This window comes from Canis lupus, chromosome 37 (genome assembly GCF_011100685.1).
Source record: "Canis lupus familiaris isolate Mischka breed German Shepherd chromosome 37, alternate assembly UU_Cfam_GSD_1.0, whole genome shotgun sequence".
In the NCBI taxonomy this organism is placed as follows: domain Eukaryota; kingdom Metazoa; phylum Chordata; class Mammalia; order Carnivora; family Canidae; genus Canis; species Canis lupus.
Window position 1 is genome coordinate 1,459,779 of NC_049258.1, and position 22,711 is coordinate 1,482,489.

General features: G+C 41.3%; 1 protein-coding gene across 11 annotated transcripts in view; it reads right to left on the reverse strand.

Annotated features, from left to right (window-relative positions):
* Positions 1 to 106: 106 nt before the first annotated feature.
* The window catches only part of STAT4 (signal transducer and activator of transcription 4), a 118,991-nt gene continuing 96,386 nt past the window's right edge, over positions 107 to 22,711 (reverse strand). For 6 of the 11 annotated variants that reach the window (XM_038585191.1, XM_038585188.1, XM_038585190.1 and 3 more), the window contains 10 exons: positions 12,117 to 12,200; positions 10,227 to 10,325; positions 7,697 to 7,832; positions 5,904 to 5,953; positions 5,341 to 5,435; positions 4,907 to 5,043; positions 4,377 to 4,568; positions 2,962 to 3,028; positions 2,161 to 2,410; positions 107 to 381 (listed from right to left, as the gene is read on the reverse strand). In XM_038585191.1, the coding sequence (XP_038441119.1) occupies positions 2,203 to 2,410; positions 2,962 to 3,028; positions 4,377 to 4,568; positions 4,907 to 5,043; positions 5,341 to 5,435; positions 5,904 to 5,953; positions 7,697 to 7,832; positions 10,227 to 10,325; positions 12,117 to 12,200 (1,068 nt within the window). In that variant the 3' untranslated portion in view covers positions 107 to 381; positions 2,161 to 2,202. The remainder of the gene's footprint in view (positions 382 to 2,160; positions 2,411 to 2,961; positions 3,029 to 4,376; positions 4,569 to 4,906; positions 5,044 to 5,340; positions 5,436 to 5,903; positions 5,954 to 7,696; positions 7,833 to 10,226; positions 10,326 to 12,116; positions 12,201 to 22,711) is intronic. The other 5 variants (XR_005385081.1, XM_038585192.1, XR_005385082.1 and 2 more) reach the window with 5 other exon arrangements.

The following is a 22,711-nucleotide window of genomic DNA, read 5'->3' on the forward strand; positions in this document are numbered from 1 at the left end:
CTATTCTGAAATCTTAACACTTAGTCCTTCTAGAGACGAAGTCAGGAGTAACATGTAAGAAACAAAATCAGAAATGAAGCAAATACAAATGAGTCATTTGTTAATATTATATTAACACTGGTTTCTTAAAGTGTTTTATTTTGCAAGTTTATCTGAAGCTTCGGTTTTTAGCATTTCAACCAGGACATTCCCAGTTGGTGGTGTCACGTCAGTGAAAGCAGAGCTTCAGACTTCAACCATTTCCTGGAATCCGGTATATACAAAGCTGAAGAAATAAGATATGATTGTTGGCAAAGATCAGTCTTTAAGCTTTTTCATTTGCTTCCTTCTTCTGAGAGTCAAGGGTTTATCCTGTCATTCAGCAGAATACGGAGACTTCATCTAAAATTGGAAAATGAAAATGACTTTTGAGGAAAATAATGATTTTGCAAGTAAGTTATAATTTTTTTAGGTAAACACCCTTTTGTCTACTAAATATTTCATAATCTTTCTACCAATTAACTAGTAAGTGTTCACAAATTTTATCCCACAAAAATGTAATGAGGGCAGCCCGGGTGGCTCAGCGGTTGAGCATGTTCCTTCAGCCCAGGGCGTGACCCCGGGGTCCCGGGATTGAGTCCCATGTCGGGCTCCCTTCATGGAACCTGCTTCTCCCTCTGCCTGTGTCTCTGCCTCTCTCTCTCTCTCTCTCTCATGAATAAATAAATAGAATCTTAAAAAAAAAAAGTAATGAGGAAATGTGTATAAAAATGTAGCAAAAGTTCTCGCAACTAAATGATTTAAGACAACTAACATTGGAATAAGCTGCCAAAGGGGACAATGGGCTTTCCGTCTCCAGAAATCTTCAAGAGGACTAAAACTCACTTGATTTATATAACCCGTGTAGAGGAGCAAAATTTGCCACCCCAAAATGTGCCTTTTTAGCATGTGAATTATTTTAGGCTGATTATGTTTAAGAACTAAAAGGCTTAGGAAGAAACTTTGACCTTCCCACTAATGGTCTAAAAGAATCTAGATAGAGGATCTGGCTCAGGAAGGGAGCCAGATCCCCATAGATAATGACATTATAAAATGAACTAGGTGTGGTAGTCAGGGAGGAACTTAACAAAATCTATTTGTTAAAATTCTTCTCTTTGCCCCATTGTTTCTGTATAGCCCAGCAAACATGTATGAAATATTTACTCTTTTTCATATTTCCGTGAATTGTCTTCATTCTCTTTGAAGTCCCAGACCCTAGCCCCTTCTCCTTAGCTCAGAATGGCATATAAGCCTCAGTTGCTTGTGTGTGTGCCTCATATTCTTATGGTTCCCTGTTAGTACTTTATTTATTTTTAGTTAGTAATTATTAGTAATTGTTTTATTTTTTCTTATCAATCTGTCTCATGCCAATTTAATTCTTAGATCAGCAAAAGGATCCTCGAAGGGCAAAGCAAAAATTTTCCTCCCCAACACCAGATACAAATTTCTTGGGGCTCAGGGTCCCTCTAAGATTCTATTGTTCTAGTATGTTCATTTGTATGTAAATGGAATCCCTCGATGGTATTGGGGACGAGCAATAGAGAGGATGCACCCTAAGTCACATTACTGCATTTAAGATTGTGATTCAGTTCTCAGGAGAGAATTATTACGCTGCTACTGACTGTAATTCATGTACTACTTGAAGAAGCCCCGGGACAAGACTAATAATACAAGTAACAAAAAAAATCGGAATTTGTGATCCTTCAACTAAAATAAATATTGCAGGCAGCCCGGGTGGCTCAGTGGTTTAGCTCCTGCCTTCGGCCCGGGGCGTGATCCTGGAGACCTGGGATTGAGTCCCACGTCAGGCTCCCTGCATGGAGCCTGCTGCTCCCTCTGCCTGTGTCTCTGCCTCTCTCTCTCTCTCTGTTTCTCTTGAATAAATAAATAAAATCTTAAAAAAATATAATAAATATTGAACTGGGCTTATAAATATTGACTAATGTATGTGGTCTGCTAAGGTGGGGAATGGTGGGGAGTGGTGCAGCCAATGGGAGAAGTGGGGACAAGGTGTATGTGAGTGAGGAAGAGCAGTATCTGCCCTCTGCTGGCTTTGATGGCAAGAAACTAAAGGAGTTCAAATGAGTGAAAGCGTCTGCTGGCAAGACCCCCTCAGTGACCCACAGGAACAGACAGACACACCCAGCATTTTGCTCATGGATTTGGTCCGACAGAAGTGTTTTCTCACTTCTCAGGCAGAACTTCAGCCCCTCTGATTACCAGGTAGCACATGTGCTTCACAGGAGTGCCCTTGACCAGCAATGGAAAGGAAAGGGAACATACTGCAGTTTCAATTGTTGCGGGACTCAGGTTTTCTCTCAGCACTGCATAGACACTTGGAGACATGGGCAGGAGATCTGACGGAGAATGTGGCTCAGCTGAATCGCTTCGGCTTAAAGAGATCACAAGGCACATGTTGAAAAGGATTAAAAATAATAGCTGTGGGGATCCCTGGGTGGCGCAGCGGTTTAGCGCCTGCCTTTGGCCCAGGGCGCGATCCTGGTGACCTGGGATTGAATCCCACGTCGGGCTCCCGGTGCATGGAGCCTGCTTCTCCCTCTGCCTGTGTCTCTGCCTCTCTCTCTCTCTCTCTCTCTCTGTGACTATCATAAATAAATGAAAGTTTAAAAAAAAAAAATAGCTGTGGTGAGACGCTGGGGCTGGAACTCATTGCTGGGGCTTCATCTATCTGTGACACCGAGATGCCCCCCCTGAACTACATGACATATAAAGTGGCAGCTTTAGGATTCCAGTCATGGCATGCTATGGGGCTTCCTGAGGGCCGGCTCTCTAGGTATTGAAGTGGGTGGGACACTGAGCATTAAAATGCTTTATTGTCAGGTACACGTACTCTGCTCTAGCCTAAGATTTCCTGTAGAAATGCTTTTTTAAAGAAAGATAAGTTCAGTAAGAGATATTTTACATGTAGCTAAGGTTACTTACATTGTTGAAATGGGGATAAAAACAGATGGAACATAACCTTTGTCCCCTCTTTCTGTTGGCCGTGAGACTGGAAAAGAAAGGCAGGAAAAAATGATATCAATGTGATATATATATATTTTTAAAAATCCTATGAAAATATAAGGAACCTTAAAAGAAGAGAGATATTCTGATTGTTTAGTGACTCGCCAAAATATTTGGCTGAATAGATGAAACAGTGTTTATGAACATAAAATGTGCAAGAAGAGAAAAATCTCTTGGCAGGCCTAAACTGACTTTACGTATGATTGTCTCTGGGATGTATGAGAAGAAGTGGGAGTCACCTATATCACCTGTCTTCAATGTTATGTTTAAGTTTGATTATATTTGGTTGATCTGAGTATTGTAGGATTTACAGTGAGTCAGTAGGGTAGCCACAATCAGTGTCTGTGGGTGACGACTGTGATATTCCACAAGACGGTGCTCATAGGTTAGGTTGCTATAGATGGACATTGTAATGGATAATGACTTGCATACACTTTTATTAGAGACACAGAACGGGAAACTTAACATTACAATTATACAGCTAATTTTATTTGTATTCTTTCATGTATTTAACAAATATTTCCCAGGGCAACCCCGGTGGCGCAGCGGTTTGGCACCGCCTGCAGCCCGGGGCGTGATCCTGGAGACCCGGGATCGAGTCCCACGTCGGGCTCCCTGCATGGAGCCTGCTTCTCCCTCTGCCTGAGTCTCTGCCTCTCTCTCTCTATGTCTCTCATGAATAAATAAATAAAATCTTAAAGAAAAAGAAAAAAAACCCCACAAATATTTTTCCCAAATGCTTATTTTGGTCAGGCGTTACTTTAGCCCCTTGGAATGCAACCCGGAAAGGCAGGTGCGCTAAGACTTGTTAGTCGGCCAGTAGATGGGGGACGAAGCAGTGACCCCCGGGCCCTTCCCGGCAAGTGAACCGTCCACTCAGTTGGGAGACTACTGTAAGGTAGAAAATGTAAAGCCTTTAAGCCCCAGGCTTCTTTTGCTGAAAACAGACTTCCCGAACTCTTAATAGCTTTCTAATCATTACCTCCTCTTTTTTGCCCCCCTCTCCTAGTCATAGACATGAAGTCAGAGGCACTTTTGTTTCAGGAAGGAGGAAGCCGACACCCTCCCAGTGGCTGTGAGAAGCTGTCATGGCCACCGGAAGTCCGGCTGCTGGAAGCCACGGATTACTAGCTCCTGTGCGGGGCGCGGTGGCCCCAGCTGTCCCTCCTCGGGAACTGCCCGCGCTACTTCATTTCTAAGGCCTTGACCTCCACGTGCTCCCTGGGTCTCAATGACAATCGAAGTAAACCTAAGGAGAGGGGCTGCATTTACTTTTCTCCAATATGAGGGTATCTGCCAAGGTCTGAAGACGACAAGCAAGCAAAGAAGCTAACCTTCGCACGGCTGGGAGCTGTAGTGTTTACCAAAGGCTTTGTCTTTGGGAATGTCAGGATAAAGGTACTTCAGAGGGTTTTCGGGAATGTTTTCAGCCATAATAACCTTGTAGTCTCGAAGGATGTCCGCGAACGGCAGAGCAGACAACCGGCCTTTATTGTAGGGCTCCACCGAGTGGAATCTCACCTCTCCTGGAAACACAGACAGGGGGTCGGGGAGGAACATGCAGGTTCCTGCCGCCAATGCTTTGCGGACTTTCTTCCTGCCCACGTCATTTTTCACTTAACTGGCTCTAAAACACTGCCGGCCCTTCTGTGCGGTGTGGCTAGAGGTTGCCACGCGATGGAGGGCACCCACACAGGGCTGTGAGCGACTCAAGGTACCCTCTTCGGGGACAACTCTAGCAACTGATGTTAAAGCCCCCTGAACACGTGAAAAACAGAACATCGTGCTACACACTTCTGAAAACTGAAATGCCGACAGCCAAACCCGATGCTAATTCACATGTACAAACAAGAGGAGCATGTACCATTTTCAGAATGGTCTACCCAGGTGAAGGTTATCCCTCCAAGGTGGCTTTCGCTGAATCTTAACAAAAAGGTTCCAGGCATTTTATCCTTTAGTAAGAGTCGTTCCTTCTCTTTGCTAACAAAGCCCATGACATACCTAAAAGTAGAGCAATGGCACAAGTTTTATCTGAGCAAACACTGTAATTTATTACATATGTATTTGTTTCACTCACAAAGAACTGACTTAAATTTGTTCTGAGTACAATAAAAAGTCAATGAAATACTCTTATAAGATTAAAGTAAATATCAGAACTTCATGAAGAATGAAAGAACTGAACTATTCCCCCACCCACCCATCGCTAAACATGCTTTTTTTTTAAAAAAGGAAAAAAAACCAATACCATAAAAACAAGAATCTAATGAACTCATGTGGAAAATATAGCCTGTAACTCACCCATCTATCCAAAGGGGAAGAATGTGTTTTTTAATGAGGTCTAATATTGCTTCAAGCCATGTCCAAAAGGTAAATGATTTACCGGGTAAGTGTTCCTATTGCAATAAATAAACATGTTAGGACAATGATTATTTCAATAGTAATGTTGAAATAACAGTTCAAGTTCCAGTTTTCAATGAAGTGCTTCCTTTAAACGTTTTTTTAAAAAATATTTATTTTAGAGAGAAACAGAGAGAGAGAGGGAGAAAGTGGGGGGAGGGGTAGAGGGAGAGAGAGAATCCTGAAGCAGATTCCCCACCGAGTGGGGACCCTGACATGGGGCTCAATCCCAGACCCCGAGAGATCATGACCTGAGTCTAAACCAAGAGTTGGCTGCCCAACTGATCTGAGCCACCCAGGCACCCCGGAATACTTCCTTTAAATGAGAAAATAGTTTAGAGTTTAAAAAAAAAAAAAAAACTGCATTCAGGAAATCCTCAAAATCCCAGATTATGCAAAAGAGGCTTAAGAAGAAGCACTACTTAAAAAAAATCTTAATGATATTCTTGTTCCCCTGTTTGTACCTTGCAGAACTTGGCCCAGGTGAGATGACCATCATTGTAGCTAGATTGGGCTAAAATGAAAGAAAAGAATGAGATTTTTTATTAACAATTAGGCTTTTCCATTTGGTGCTCAATTTAGATTTTCCCCAGCCCCTTTCAAGATTTTCTTAAGCATCTGTTATGGGTTTTCAGTGTACTTAATGCTAGAAAGAGTAAAAATGTAAGATATCACGAAATTATCTAAGAAAAAATTCCTTTCAGTGCAGGAGCTAAGATAACTTTAGGAAGAGGGTGAGTGTCTAGTGCCAGGCCCTCATGATTGGATTGGATATAAATTATCAGAAGAAAAGGAGGAAACCACACTCTAGTAAGAATAATGTAGGATGAAGCACAGTGGGCGTGAACAAGGCTTATATAGGAGACGGTGAGAGCTGCCTAATGTTGGTCAATAAACATAAAATAAACTTATATAAGTTAGATATAGACAGATTATCAGGACTCCTAATTATTACTACGAAAAGAATGAACTCGGGATCCTTTAGGCAGTAAGGAGCCATCTGACTATGGTCCAGGGCAATGACACGGTACAAGACTATCTCAATTTTTAAGGAAATTATACTTATAAGGATAATTTGGTAAAGATGTGAAAGGATATTTGAAAACTTTATTCACTCAACAAATATTTACTAAATGCAGTTTATGAACTATGTAAGTTCAAAAAGCAAATTTACATTAACTAAATTTTTAAATATTCCCCAAAGATCTGATTTACTGATCAGATAGTAGGTCCAAGTGGCAACCCAGCACCAGTTGCCAAGTCACCTAGTATTTCACTGCTGATGCTCAAATGCATCTTACGCCCTACTTTAACTAGAAATGTATACAAATCTAATCTTAACTCTTTTTTGGTGCTAAATGTATTTACCCCAGACTTGTCAAAATATAGATGCCTTTTAAAATTCTTTTAGAAAAAAAAATTCTTTTAGAAAAATCTTTTTTTTTCTTTTAGAAAAATCTTACACTATAGTCACTATCTGAAGTACCAATAATTCTATTTTGCAAATTTAAAAAAACTATTAGTCAAAACTGAAATTGTCTTTCCTTTTTTTCCTAAAGACTGTTTTTATTTATTTGAGAGAGAGAGAGCATGAGAGAGCATAAGCAGGGGGAGAGTCAGAAGGAGAGGGAGAGGCAGGCTCCCCACTGAGCAGGGAGTCTGACGTGGGGCGCCATCTCAGGACCCTGGGATCATGACCTGAGCCAAAGGCAGATGCTCAAGCGACTGAGCCACTCAGGTGCCCAAAACTGAGATCTTCTTGATATGGAGAATTAAGTATTATCTGGGTGGCTTCTAATTTCTATGAAATTCCCTGGCCCTGGAATCAGCTGTTGTCCAGCTGGCTAATGACCATTGTGATATTAATATGAAAGTCAAGGCACCATTAAGACTTCACATTACACTCAGTGAAAATGGCATAGAAACACCCTGGAGACTGGAGAGTGGAATGGAAAGAAAGAGGCTTTGGAACTGGACCCTGCTTGGCCTGTGTCTTGGCTGTGCTGTGTACTAGCCACGCAGCCGTGCCAGGCACTAACCTCTGAGCTGAAGGACCCTCATCTCTAAAACGGATAGAGTAATGAGTTAGCCTTTCCTAAAAAATATAACATAGCATTTAGCTCTGTGCCTGGCGATGTAGTAGGTGCTCAGTAAATTGTGACTCTCCTCCTTATGAATAAGTAGTAGTATCACCTGGTTCTTTAAAATGCCTGAGGACCCCAAACAGAGGCAAGTCTTCACGTCTACAAGCTCTCACCTGTAAGCTTCTCTGCTAACATATTGAGTTGATCTGAGTTAAGGCCCCGGCCGACATAGGATGAAAACTGCCAGCTCATCACTTCCAGGAGTTGACTCAAAGTGGCAGATGGAGGATTATTAAAGAAAACCAAGTTCTAAAATAGAGTTGTAACGATGATTATATTCATTGATCACATTGAACACACTATAATTCAGTATGTAAAATTCCTGTCTTAAACTGTTTAGGCCAATCTAAGTTAATACAGATTATTGTTTCATCTCTGCTGTGCTTTTAAACTGACGCTGCTTTTGTCTTTTCCTGAAGAGTTCCTTAATCCTTGAGTCCAATACAATAGATGTCTCCATGTTATTCTTGATAGAATCGTTGGACATCTCTTAACTTTCCCTGGACTGTGGGCTATCAATCAACTCAGGTAAGTCCTTAATACTGTCCAACAAGTCACTGGGCAAATATTCTTTTCTCAAGTAATATCAATCTTCAACAATACCTATATCAATTATATAATTATCTTATCATGGGTTGGTACAAGTTACACCTTGACCGAACGAAGAATCCCAAAGCACAAAAATAGGTAAGTCTCGAGCTAAAGTAGGTGACCTTACAAATACGAACTCATAATTAACCTGAGTCCTGTTTTATGGGTCATACGGTAATCTTTTCTTTTGATCTGGGCAAGAGAATCTTCTGTATGACTAACTACAAATAAGACTGCTTGTACCAGAAACTGGGTCAACAATTGTGAAAGAGAGGATTTCATCTCAGATTACTGGAAAGCAGAAGGTGTGAAAGCCAAGAAAGATGTTCTAGGGAGAGAAGAAGGGGAAGAATTGAGTAATCTAGTACAGTTCAGGAGAGGCATGAGCTAAGCTGGGCAGCAACAAAAGGAACCAATCCAAGAGGTGTCAGAAGGTTGGGAGTGAAAGAGGACACAGCATCCAACAAGGAGTGGGAGATAGGAAGGGGAGGAATGGAGAGAAAGAGTTTCTAGAGATGCAGTTTCCCTTGAACCAGACAATTGTGTCTGGAAAAATGCCCCAAAAGCATAGAATATAATTGAGGTCTGGGAGCTTAGATTTTGAAGCAGAAGAAAGGGAAGAAGAAAAACCAGAGTTTGTTGTTATGCTGGACTCTGTAAGTAGGCTGTGCATCTATGCTGTAGGAGCTACATGCGATCTGCTTTCCACATTCCTCATGCAGGAGCAGAACAGAGTCTGGGGTGGCTAGTGTGACAATTTTGGTGAAAGATGCTGAAGAAAGCTAAGTGCAACAGTGCTGTACTCAGAGGACAGGGAAGTGACCCATCGTTTCTCCTACATCCCAAAGTTGAATGAAAAGCTCTGAATATGTGTAGCCCCTCATGGGGAATATCCTTTAATCCAGGGGTGTAGGCTCTTCTTGGCTTTAAAGACCAGATGATTTCTCTAGTGAGTCCTGTTCTTCTCACTGCAGCCTGAGAGGAAGTGAGGCACCGTGTACCCTGTGCAGCCTCCCTCTCTACAGTTAATCTCAGATGCCAGGGCACCAAGGATGAGAAGGAATAGAGCTGAGTCATAGTCCATGTTATTTCCCTATTAGGCACATTTTAAAAAAGATAGATAGATAGAGCTAACTCATCATGTCGGTTCTTATTGCTAGGACCTAAGGTAAAAAAAAAAAAAATTCTTCCCTTAAGAGTGAATATTTGCTTTGAATTAAGAATAAATATTCTTTACATTTGAACCATTTTCTCTAGGCCTTGCTGGTTTCGAGGACAACATAATGAAATTTTGTAAGAGGGAACAAGGGGAAGGGCAGACATCTTTTTTTGCCACTCGTTTCCCTTGGTTGTCTTTTAAGAAGAGCATCTGTTTCTGTTTTCGGCTAGCTTTGGAACTTGAAGCCAATTTTTGCTCAATGTCTCAACCACCAGATGGCATTAAAACCCAGCTTGAGCCTAGAATGGATAAAATCTATAATCAACTTGAAAATTTGTATAGTCAGAGGGTTAGTTAGGCAAGATTGGTTAATATTCTAGTTACTTCTTTGGAAACCAATTTGCTACCTTTAAATAAAATCTGTGTGGAGGTGGGGCCGGAAGTAGTTGAGGCGGTACACATAGCAGTCAGACATTAATTCTAGACTGAGAAGTCTCCCCATGGCCCAATTAACAGAGCCACAGGATGGGCCTAGAACTCACTGTTATGTACATAGTTGAGAGCTGACCAGATCCTCAGACGTAACAAATACCTGCCTGTCCGTTTTGCTAGCCAGAACTCTCCCAGCGTCCAAGTTCATCAGAACATATGACTTTAAATATAACATAAGAGAGGATATATACAACTAAATATAATTGGAACTCTCTGTAATAAAACAATCCACAAAAACATGCTAAATTTAATATATATAGATATATGACTATATATTCAAAACTCATATATATATACATATATATATATATATATATATATATCTTTTGATGCAGATGGGTTTTTGGACAATAAAACAAATCAAATAGAATTAAAGGAGGAGAAATAGGAATAGACTATACCTGGGAATCGTTGGTTGACACATTGTACCAAATGATGGATGCCCAAGCATTAGGTAACTGACTGACATTGGAAATCATCACCACAGGTAATGAGCTGGTCTGTTAAAAAAAAAAAAAAAAAAAGCACAGTTATTACAGGTAGTTGCACCTTGCACTGATTTTATACTTGACCCTGTCTCCTAAAGGGCCATCTCAAGCCAGCTCTACTCCTTTAATCCTGGTGTCTACACTGCCCTGGTTACTGAAATGACTTGTGAAGGTACGGGAAATTTCTAGGCATATATGAATGAAGGTATGGGGATGAAAGAAGCCATAAAAATGGGAATCCTTTCCGAGCGCTTGGCCAGTTAACTTCTCCAGTATCTTCCCTTGACATCATAAGAATATTTATATTTTCTAGTATTATAAATGGCCTAAAATGCAGCCAATTAGAGCTTGTATTGATTTTGCAACCGTTCTCTTAACAAGTTACTATAAAGGATTTAACTTCAAATTAATCCATGAAGTGAATCAATATATTCAATTTATGATCTGACATCTAATTAATGTCAGTACTAGACATGGGCATTTTCACTGCAGAAGATGAAGAGGTAAGCAATGTTGGAATACAAAACTTTATTAGAAACAGAGCTGCCCAGTCTGCTGTGGAACTACACTGGTACTGTAGTTCTCAACCTCATAGAATAAAAAGGCTTTCACAGACTAGTGTGAGAAACTAATCAACCCACATTAGTCCTTTCTCGATAACAGAGGTTAGACTTCTGGAGACAGGGAAACACCAACCCTAATAGCCCATGAAAACATTTTCATGAAAACATGGGCTCTTAGGCCCATGTTTCCTAAACAGAGATTTAGGAAAAAGAGATAAGGAAGGCATTCATGGAAAATGCTTATAGATTTACATTCAATAAGAAAAAAATGGAAAGGTAGATCTCTAAGACAATACCTCTCACAAATAAGATCATATTGGGATGTGTAAAACTGTGTGTGTTCCTTCATGCAGCCGTTCATTAATTTATTTAACCTATGCTGAGCATCTACTATGTGCCAGGCATTGAGTAAGTTACTGGCAATGGTGTGACAAAGTCATGATGATGCCCTGCTTTCAAGGAGCTCATAGTCAGTCATGTTCAATTTAATTCTCAAAATTTCTTTATTCCTTCTTTGAGTACAATGGTGACTGTTTTTTTTTAAAAGATTTATTTATTTGTTTGTTTATTTACTTATGATAGACATAGAGAGAGAGAGAGAGAGAGAGGCAGAGACACAGGAGGAGGGAGAAGCAGGCTCCATGCCGGGAGCCCGAAGTGGGACTCGATCCCGGGACTCCAGGATCACGCCCTGGGCCAAAGGCAGGTGCTAAACCGCTGAGCCACCCAGGGATGCCCCAATGGTGACTGTTAAGAGAATAAAACAACATATTGTTAATGTTCCTATCATTTGTCTTTACTCATTACATTAGAAAAACCTTCCTTCTGAGGGATTTGTGGACAAGTTAAAATTTTAAAAATATAACACTATGTGGCATGGTTTAAGGATGCTTACTTATTTCTCTTTAGGCTTTCCACTGAGTAGGCATGACTCAGAAGATCCCAGAAAACAAACCAAAAACATGCAATCTGGGCAAGCAATTATTAAATAGATATTGCATTGATAATGCCCATGAGATTTTATCATTTATATTTAACCAGAATGGCATACATTCTACTAGTAGAATGTTGATTAATTAGTAACTAAATGACATGTTGATTTTCTAAATTAAATTTTCTAAACAAAATTCTAACCAAAAATAATAGAGAATGTACTAAAACCTAAAAACACTCAACTTTCATCTACAAATGCCAGCCAATTACTGAAAATATTATTAGTAAATAGTTGATTGACACCTACCTCCAAATCTATGGTCAGGCCATAGAGGCAGATCTGTGTTTCAAAGGTTATAGAATGAAGCTCTTCAGTTACCATGTGACAGCCCTAAGGAAGAAAGAAAGAATTTTTTATCTTACAAATGCACTTCTGCTATCTACTCTTAGGCCTGCTTTTAACAAAAATTAGTAAAGTCTTAAAGTAAATGCCCCAAACATTCCCTGTCATGGAACGTTCCCTCTTAATATTTAAAAAAGTTATTTACCTAAACCAAGCAGGAGAAGAGAAATTCTAAAGATTAGAGCAGAACTCAATGAAATAGAGACCAGAAGAACTGTAGAAAAGATCAATGAAACTAGGGGCTGGTTCTTTGAATGAATTAAGATAGATAACCTCCTCGCCAGCCTTATTAAAAAGAAAAGACAAAAGACTCAAATGAATAAAATCATAAATAAAAGAGAAGAGATCACAACCAACACAAAGGAAATACAAACAATTTGAAGAATGTATTATGAGTAACTATATGCCAATAAGCAACCTGGAAGAAATGGAGGCATTCCTTGAAACTTATAAATTACCAAGACTGAGCAGGAATAAATAGAAAACCTGAACAGGCCAATAACCAATAAGGAAATGGAAGCAGTCATCAAAAACCTCCCAAAACACAACAGTCCAGGGTCAGGCAGCTTCCCAGGGGAATTCTATCAAACAGTTAAAGAAGAACTAATACCTGTTCTACTGAAGCTGTTTCAAAAGATAGAAATGAAATGGAAACTTCCAAACTCGTTCTATGAGGCCAGCATCACCTTGATCCCAAAACCAAAGACCCCACCCAAAAGGAGAATTACAGATCAATATCCCTGATGAACACAGATGTCAAAATACTCACCAACACACTAGCCAGTAGGATCCAACAGTACATTACAAGGCTTATTCACCCTGACCAAGTGGGATTTATCCCTGGCATGTAAGGGTGGTTCAACGTCCGTAAATCAATCAACATGACAGATCACATTAATAAACGACAAGAACCATTTGATTCTCTCAACTGATGCAGAAAAAGCATTTGTCAAAATACAGCATCCTTTCTTGATTAAAACTCTTCAAGTGTAGGGACAGAGGGAACATACGTCAATATCATGAAATCAACAAAAAGCCCACAGCAAATATCATTCTAAATGGGGAAGCCCTGGGAGCCTTTCCCCTAAGATCAGGAACACGACAGGGATGTCCACTCTCACCACTGCTATTCAACATAGTACATAGTACTGGAAGTCCTCACCTCAGCAATCAGGCAACAAAAAGAAATAAAAGGCATTCAAATGGGCAAAGAAGAAGTCAAACTCTCCTTCTTTGCGGATGACATGATACTGTCCACAGAAAACCTGAAAGCCTCCACCCCAAGATTGCTAGAACTCATACAACAATTCGGCAGTGTGGCAGGATACAAAATCAATGCCCAGAAGTCAGTGGCATTTCTATACACTAACAATGAGATTGAAGAAAGAGAAATTAAGGAGTCAATCCCATTTACAATTGCACCCAAAGCATAAGATACCTAGGAATAAGCCTAACCAAAAAGGTAAAGGATCTCTACCCTAAAAACTACAGAACACTTCTGAAAGGAATTGAGGAAGACACAAAGAGATGGAAAAACATACCATGCTCATGGATTGGAAGAATTAATATTGTAAAAATGTCAATGTTATCCAGGGCAATTTACACATTTAATGCAATCTCTATCAAAATACCATAAACTTTTTTCAAACAGTTGGAACAAATAATCCTGATTTGTATGGAACTAGAAAAGATCTCAGCCAGAGGAATGTTGAAAAAGACAGCCAAAGCTGGGGGTATCATAATGCCTGACTTCAATCTCTATTACAAATCAAAACCACAATGAGATCCCACCTCACACCAGTGAGAATGGGGAAAATTCACAAGGCAGGAAACCACAAATGTTGGAGAGGATGCGGAGAAAAGGGAACCCTCTTACACTGTTGGTGGGAATGTGAACTGGTGCAGCCACTCTGGAAAACTGTGTGGAGGCTCCTCAAAGAGCTAAAAATAGATCTGCCCTATGACCCAGCAATTGCACTGCTGGGGATTTACCCCAAAGATTCAGATGCAATGAAACACTGGGACACCTGCACCCCGATGATTATAGCAGCAATGTCCACAATAGCCAAACTGTGGAAGGAGCCTCGGTGTCCATCGACAGATGATGGATAGAGAAGCTGTGGTCTGTGTATACAGCGGAATATTCCTCAGCCATTAGAAATGACAAATACCCACCATTTGCTTCCACGTGGATGGACCTGGAGGGTATGATGCTGAGTGAAGTAAGTCAATCAGAGGACAATCACCATATGGTTTCACTCACATGTGAATGTAAGGGAAGGATGGGAAACTGAACGGAAAAAATGATAGCGGAAGACAAACCATGAGACTCTCGACTCCGGAAAACAAATGGAGGGCTGCTGAAGGGGAGGTGGGTGGGGGGCAGTAAGGCAGGCATGTGATATGATGAACACTGGGTGCTATACTATATGTGGGCAAATTGAATTTAAATAAAAAATTAAGGGGATCCCTGGGTGGCTCAGCGGTTTAGTGCCTTCCTTTGGCCCAGGGCATGACCCCAGGGTCCCAGGATCGAGTCCTACATCGGGCTCCTCGCAGGGAGCCTGCTTCTCTCTCTGCCTGTCTCTCTGTGTCTCTCATGAATAAATAAATAAACTCTTGAAAAAAATTAAAAAGTTATGTAGACTCTATACAGAGTGAGAAATCTTCATTTCCATAAACAGAATGATTTTAAGTCTCCCTAACAATATATTTTTTTACTTAAAATTCTAGCATATTTTCATCAATAAGAAGCAGACAATTCTGTATTTTTAATTCTTAAAAATTTGCCCTTTTCAGCTTGTAAACTATTAATAAAATCAAGGCATATGTATATAGATATAACAGAAACAAGTCAATGTCATAATGAATTTTGTTTAAAAAGAAAGCAAGATTTCCTTCTGGTTAAAATTGGCAGGTAGAAAATGTATTTTCTTCTGCTCCCTCCAGAAACTTCAATAAAGTAACAGCTGGAGTTTTGTCTACTTTTCATTAAATAAAACTGTAATTTAGATCTCTGAATGAGAGGTGAAGGGGTGTGGTGTAAGGGTGGCAATAAGGGGCAGAACCGGGGTGTCTCCGAACACCTGAGCCTGCAAGGCCTGAATGCAGAGGGTTGAACAGGGGAGCGGTTAGGAGCCCATGCAATGAGGTCCCCACCCATCCCCGACCCTGAAGAAGGACAGGTTTACTCTCTAGAGCAGATGAATCAGAGGAACTAGAGAGGCTCTCTGCATTTCAGATACAAGGCCAAGCGGAGGGCAGGGCTGGGATATTATGCAGAAAAGAGGAAGATCCTGTAAAAGTTTATGGACTATAGGGAGAAAATGGATGAAATAAGATAGGCAATTGTTAATCATTGTTGAAGTTAGGTGATGTATAAATGAAGGTTTATTGTATTTCTCTACTTGTGCATGTGTGTGTTCGTTAAAAAGCTCTTAAAGATGTCGCAAAATCTTTATTAACAGATGTAACAAATATATCACACCAGTGAAGCAAGAATAAGATGCTATCAAAAGGAACATTCAGAAAATAATAATGAATAATTATAAATAGAATAAGAGAAATAGACAAGTTGGCAGAAGGACTGGAAATAGAGTGAAAGAAATGTCCCAGAAAGCGAAACAAACAAACAAAAAAAGTCGAATAAAAAAATAGGATAGAAAAGAGAGTAAGAATTAATACACAAACTCTAATAACAAACTAACAGAAGTTCCAGAAAGAGAATAGAGAAAACGGAATAGAAAAAAGTTCAAAGGCATAATCCAATGGTAATTCTTATACACTGTTGATGGGAGTGGGTACGATCACTTTACAGAATAGTTTTTCAGTCTCTAGTAAAGTAGAAGATGTAGTTCCTAGGATGATGGTGAAAGGAAGTTTTTTAAGAACTAAAAAAATAATAATAATAATTGGGCAACAGAATCAGAGGGCAATCAGCTCAAATTAGAGAAAGAGATGGAGGGCTCCGGAGGGGGTGTTCCCAAGGGAAAGAAAAAAAACCCCCACAGATTGACTTGTTTGATCATATTGCAGCAAGTTTTCCAGTTTCAGGGCACTCGGGTGGCTTAGCCAGTTAAGTGTCCCTGGATTTCAGCTCAGGTCATGACCTCAGGGTTGTGAGAGCAAGACCCCTCCCACATCCATGGGGCTCCCTGCTCAGCAGGGAGTCTGCTTGTCCATCTCCCTCTGTCCCTTCCCCACTTGAGCACGGGCTCTCTTTCTCTCTCAGATAAATAAATTTAAAAAAACTTTTAAAAAATCCTTATTAAAAAAAGAAGTTTTCAAGTTTCAAAGAAAAGTTTTGGGCCACATTAGTGACAGGTACGTAAAATAAACTGATTGAAAAAGAAACTGAGGCAACTAATAAATCCAGGGAAAGTCAGAAGTAATACAAGAATGGAAATGCAATTATACTATGATATGTGGTTCAGCTGTCAACAATTTTTATTTATTCAAAGTAATGTAAGTGTTGAATACATTGACTAAAACAAATTATGTTCTATAATGATACTGTGAAGATGGGGGGAAATGTATATATATAAAGAATCAGTGAAATAAAAAGAAAAAAGAACTGGTGATAGTGATACTTTAATCTTTTATAGAAAGAATTCAGAAGTTAAGTATATGAAATTTTTTAAAAATCAAGAAATATTAGTATGTTAGCGTAATACTTTGACTCAAAAAATGATCACCTCTGGAAAGTAGGTTTGGTGTAGGAAGAAGTGGGACAGAAATTGCTGTTTTTCTCTTTTTTAAAAATTTTTTAATTTTTAATTTTTTATTTTTTTTGCTGTTTTTCCTCTAATGAAATCGTACAGCAGCTTGCTGTGTGCCCAGAACTAGAAGCACTGTTAGCACCTGAAAGCTGGTAGGAAAACAGGATCTCTGGCCTCATCCCAAGCCTTCTGAATCAGATTCTGCATCATAACAAGAACTTCAGGTGGAATTTGTGAGACAATGAGTCTCAATATACTATATCCACATTGTGTTTAGTCTCAAAAAGAGATGTGCAAAATTTGGAGATGGGTGTAGAATTTTATTTTTTAATTTACTTATATAAATATTTTTACTTTTTTTTTAATTTTTATTTATTTACTTATGATAGAGAGAGAGAGAGAGAGAGGCAGAGACACAGGCAGAGGGAGAAGCAGGCTCCATGCATCGGGAGCCTGATATGGGATTCGATCCCGGGTCTCCAGGATCACGCCCTGGGCCAAAGGCAGGCGCCAAACCGCTGCGCCACCCAGGGATCCCTATATAAATATTTTTAAGTTGTCTCCATGCCCAGCACATGGGGCTTGAACTCATGACCCTGAGATCAAGACCTGAACTGAAATGAAGAGCCAGACACTTAACCAACTGAGCCACCCAGGCACCTTGAAGGCTTAAACAATGTTAAAACAACAACAACAACAACAACAACAACAACAACAACAACAAAAATCCACAAACCCTGTGGGAACCTGTAAGCAGATGAGCAATTATTGAGACTACAAGAGTCGGGGTGGCATTAAGGGTGTCAGAGTCAGCCCTAGCAGAAATTATCTAAATTGAATATGTATTAATAACAAGTTATAATCTACTTATATTAAATTTCAAATAATAAAGATTTTAGTTCTAATATGATGATATGAAGCACAATTGCATGAGGAAGACTTTATTGACAATGAGGAATGTCACACTTAGGATTTGTCACTGGGAAAGAAGTAGAGAATTAAAGACTCTTCTGTTCCTTGGGCTAGATCACTGTGGTACCTTACATCGACCTCAGGTAGGAGTGGGACTGCTTCTTACTGGGTTAGTAGAAAGTTATGCTAATGGAAATTTTGCTTGAAAATCCCTTAGACCCCTCCTAAAATTACCCCCAGTACATCCAATGCATGAAACAGCCAGTCCCCGCCCAAACCCCTCCCGTGTTGAAAGAAATACATTACTGTTTCTTTGGTCAAGTATGGGCTGAAGTCATCAGCTTCTGTTTAGACACGGAATTGAACAAAACCCACATTTTTTAAACAGAAAAATCTCACTGCCCCATAGCGTGCTTCCACTATGCAAATCCTGAGACAAACAAAGAATCCACAATGCATGTTTACTAGCGGGTTCCTTTCACATTCTCACTAAGTTCAGTGGACAGGATGAGGCAAGCCTGTGTAGGACACTTAAGAGGCCTGAGGCAAGTACACAGATGGAGACCCACAAACCACACGGGTAAACACTTGACCATTATAAATCAAGTTAACAAACTGTTAAAATATGATATAGCTCCTGCTTTGACCTCTAAGTTTCATATGACCTAGTTGGCCAGGTTTTAACTGCTCAAAGTTCACTGGAACATGGTGGCCTGGAGAGAGCGGGGCCGTTCTGGACCATTGCCCACCCTCTTCTCCTCCACCTCTGTGAGGGGCCTCACCAGCCAGTGTGGCCCATAGGCCTCTGCTTGTACCTACAAGTTTGCACTGATGGTGCCATCTGCGCTTGGGACTCCAGGGAAGCTCACTGCCTCGATCCCACAGACGTCCTTCTCTGTTGGGAGGGCCACAGCCGGAGGACAGCTAACGGGAGTCTTTTTGACTATGAGGCCCCACCCCTCCCCCATACTAGTCTCTAGAGTTTAACTTCCACAACTAAATGCACACATGATCTAATTACTCATTATGGATAATTTGCTCAGGCCTTTGTGTCATGGGGCCTGTGTGTTCACCATCCCAAGTGTGAGAAACCAGGACTCTGTAGACAGAGCAATGACACTCAGAGTTGTCCATGAACTTTGGAAAAAGACGACATGCTTTACTCATCACTTTACTGAACTGGAATATGGATGGCAAGAGCTTTCCTCAGTGATCCAAACTCGTTTCTTTTTTAAAAAAGATTATTTATTTGAGCAAGAGAGAGAGGGAATGCAGGGGAAGAGGCCGAGGGAGAGAATCTTCAAGCAGACTCCCTGCTGAGTGCGAAGCCCAATGTGGGGCTCGATCCCAGGACCCTGAGATCATGACCGGAGCCGAAGTCAGACGCTTAGCCAACTGAACCACCCAGGCGCCCCCAAGCTAATTTCTAATGATGACTTAAAGCCCCGGATGCAGTAGTGAGGCACATTTAGAGTGAAATACAGCAAGGAAGTCAACACTATATAATAGACGTGCCTGGAGAAAAGCAGCTCTGACGAAAGGAAGCACCACTGACTTTGAAAGCTCACACGGCTGCCCATCACAGCCTTTATGCTTTATCAGTGCCATCCAGGCCAGGGCTACTATTCAAGTTCGCACTGCCAGGATGCATTCCTCGGAGACTGGGGAAAACGTCACAGATAAGACGCATCACTAACGGCTGTGTTTAAAAGCCACTCTAATCATCTGAGATGATTATGGATTTAAAATATCCTTATTTGTGGTGTTTATAGTCTACGGCACTGAATGACGTGAATGGATTGACTTCATTGTACTTGTAAAGAAAAGCACACATTGCATCATCTGCCATAACCACCTGGCCAGGCTCACCTGGACACGAAAATACACAACCTTATGAAAGGCAGGGAGACATGTCACCATATTCTTTTTCTCTTTCCTATGCTCTATGCCTAATAATACACCCTGGGAATCTAGAATATGTGAATAAACATATTATCATGCTATTAAATCTAGAATATGTGAATAACATAAGTCATATGTTATGACTCTGGACTTGAGGAAACCTCTTTTAAGAAAATACACTGGGATAAGGCAAATTTTCATCTAAATTCCTTGCTCACTTTTTTTTTTTAAAGGATTCTATTTGTTTATTTGAGAGAGAGAGAGAGCGCACAAGCAGGGGGGGAAGAGCAGAGGGAGAGGAACAGCAGAACCCCGCTGAGCACAGAGCCTGAAGCAGGGCTGGACCGCAAGATCCTGGGACCACGACCTGAGCTGCAGTCAAGAGCTGCCCGAGCCACCCAGGCGGCCTTCCTTGCTCATCTCTAAACAAGCCATAATCTGTGATAATGTTGCTCCGTGGACTAGAAAACAATGAATGATAATCTATTCACTTAATTAACACCTTCTGAGTACCTACCATGTACCAGACACTGAGCTGGATGCTGGGAAACAAAGATCCGAGCGGGAAATAATGGTACAATCACACGAGAGACCGACCTCAATCACAGAACAACTAATTCTCAGCCCATAAAATAAGGGGACTATACGGAAGGTGTCCCATACAAAGTCTACACACTTAGTGTCATTCTTGTATCAACGTCACTCTTAAAAAGTGTGGCCACTACTTAAACTGTTCAGAAGGGAATCAGCTTTCTGTGACAACGGCTGGGCTGGCTGGCGCGTGAACGTGTATCTGTGCTTGAGAACAGCGAACCTTGAAAGAACATCTGTTTGGCTCTTTTGTTCGATGAATCTCAAGTCACCCAGGCTCTACTAATAGCTTCTTTAGGCTTCATGACTTCCCACCATATAAACAAAATTACCTGATACCTTAGTCTGTGGCTAAACCTCATTTGTCAGTTAAAGCCCATGACAGAGAGCAAACTCGAGAGGCTGCATTCCAGCTTGCCTGTTCAAACAGTTTCCACATTTCAACGATACTCTCTAGCTAGCTTTTTGCCAGAGAAGGACCTCTGGGAAAGCCTGCTTCCTGGGAATGTTTATTTTACAAGGACAACCTGATGCCTTCCAGGTTTGGCCATTTGCTAGGAGATGGGATTGTTTCTTTGCGGCGGCTCTTCCAAGGAAAGAACAAAGGGGGGAGAAAGGAGCAATAATTGTTAGCCTTGATTTTGCGACAGCACATCGACAGATTTCCCATGGGGGGGGGGTGGTTGTGAAATTGCAAAGGAAATTATTAAAATTAAATTCATTTTCTTTTACAAAAAAGTAAAGACCATACTCTAGTTTGCACTTTTGCATATTATAGAGCCTTAGTCAAAAAAGCTTCAGAAATTGTCTAAATCCAATGGTTTTCAAATATTTCAAATTTCAATAATATTGAAACGTATTCTTGAAAAGAACTTTACTACCTGGGTTCCAATCTGTAAAATATATAAAATAGAGCGACTGAATAGGGGTGGGTGACCCAGAGCTCCACCTTTCACCCCCTCCCCCAATCCACAGGTGGCTCCTAAGGAACCTCTTTGCTTGTTCTGCAACAGTACGGGTCTAATGCAACTTCCTCCCTTTACCTAATCCTACAGCTGAGACCCCCAGCACATCCTGACCGACCCCCTCATTTTGGACACTGTGAGTCAAACAGCCCCATATGGGGTGCTTGGGAGGCTTAGAGTGGGCGCCCCTGGGGAAACCATCACTCATGGTGTCTTGGTGTGTTCCCAATCTTTTAGTAAGTATCCAGTCCAAGTTCTGACAACCACAAAAGCAGAACTGAGGTGCCCAGTGTGCGTGTGTGCGCGTGTGCTGCACACAGGGGCAGGCCAAGTAGGAACCCAAGACATGTGATCCCATAAAAAGGGCTTACATACATGGTGCTTTGAGAGCTCAGGGATCTGGAATCAGAGAAGTATGTGCCAGGGGCCCTTGAAAGGGAACATCCAAGCACTTTGGCAGGTGGCAGAGGTAAGGACGGGCGGCGTGTCCTAAGTCAGGGGTCATCTTTACAGATACTTCTCCACCGGGGTCAATACCTGTTGTTCACACATGGGCGGCCCTGGGGCTCTGATCAGCGCAGCGCAGCCGACTCTCCCCATGTCCCATCTCCCGTGGTCCTTTTAACCACCCCATGAGCGCAGGTCAACGTGATCCCCATTTTCAGGTAACGGAACGGGGGGGTCAGTGATGCCTCTGAGAGGCAGACCCCGCCACGGTGCTAGTTCCAATCCCCAACTGACGGGTGGAGGAGTTAAGGGAGAGGTCAACAACATTTTCTGAGAAAGCACTATTTTAAATTTCTTCTAAACTCTCTAAGGATTCTGGTGCGAGATGGCTACGTGATTTCTGAGTGGGTGGGCAGGGTGAGACCGTAACAGCAGCAGCTGGAGAAAAGGATGGGTGCTACTCGCATGCTCACAAAGGCCTCCCTGACAGGAATCCCAGCAGATGGAGCGAGCGTGTGAGCAAGGGGCAGGAGGGGGTCACAGAGCAGTGCCAACCAGGGCCGCTTCTCCCAGCGCAGGTTTTCTGATCCCAGAGGCAGCCTGGCATAGTGGCCAAGAGCATGGACACGGGAGCCCCACTTTGAATCTTGGCCCGACCCCTGCGTGCCTCAGTTTCCCTCATTAAATGAGTACGCTCATAGTATCCACTTCATAGCACTGTCACAAGAAGTACATCAATCAACGTCAGTGAAGCTCTTATTGCCCAGTATAGAGTAAATGCCACAGGAGGATTTGTTCAGTAAATTCTTATCAGGCCATATCACTCCCGCTGCAGGTTCTCACAGATAAGCAACATCTATCCGAATTTCGAAAATGAGGTATAATGTCCTAGCTTCCTGATTTCCTGACATTTTGGTTACTACGACCTCTGTCCCTATGACTTTATGAACTCTATTTTATCACT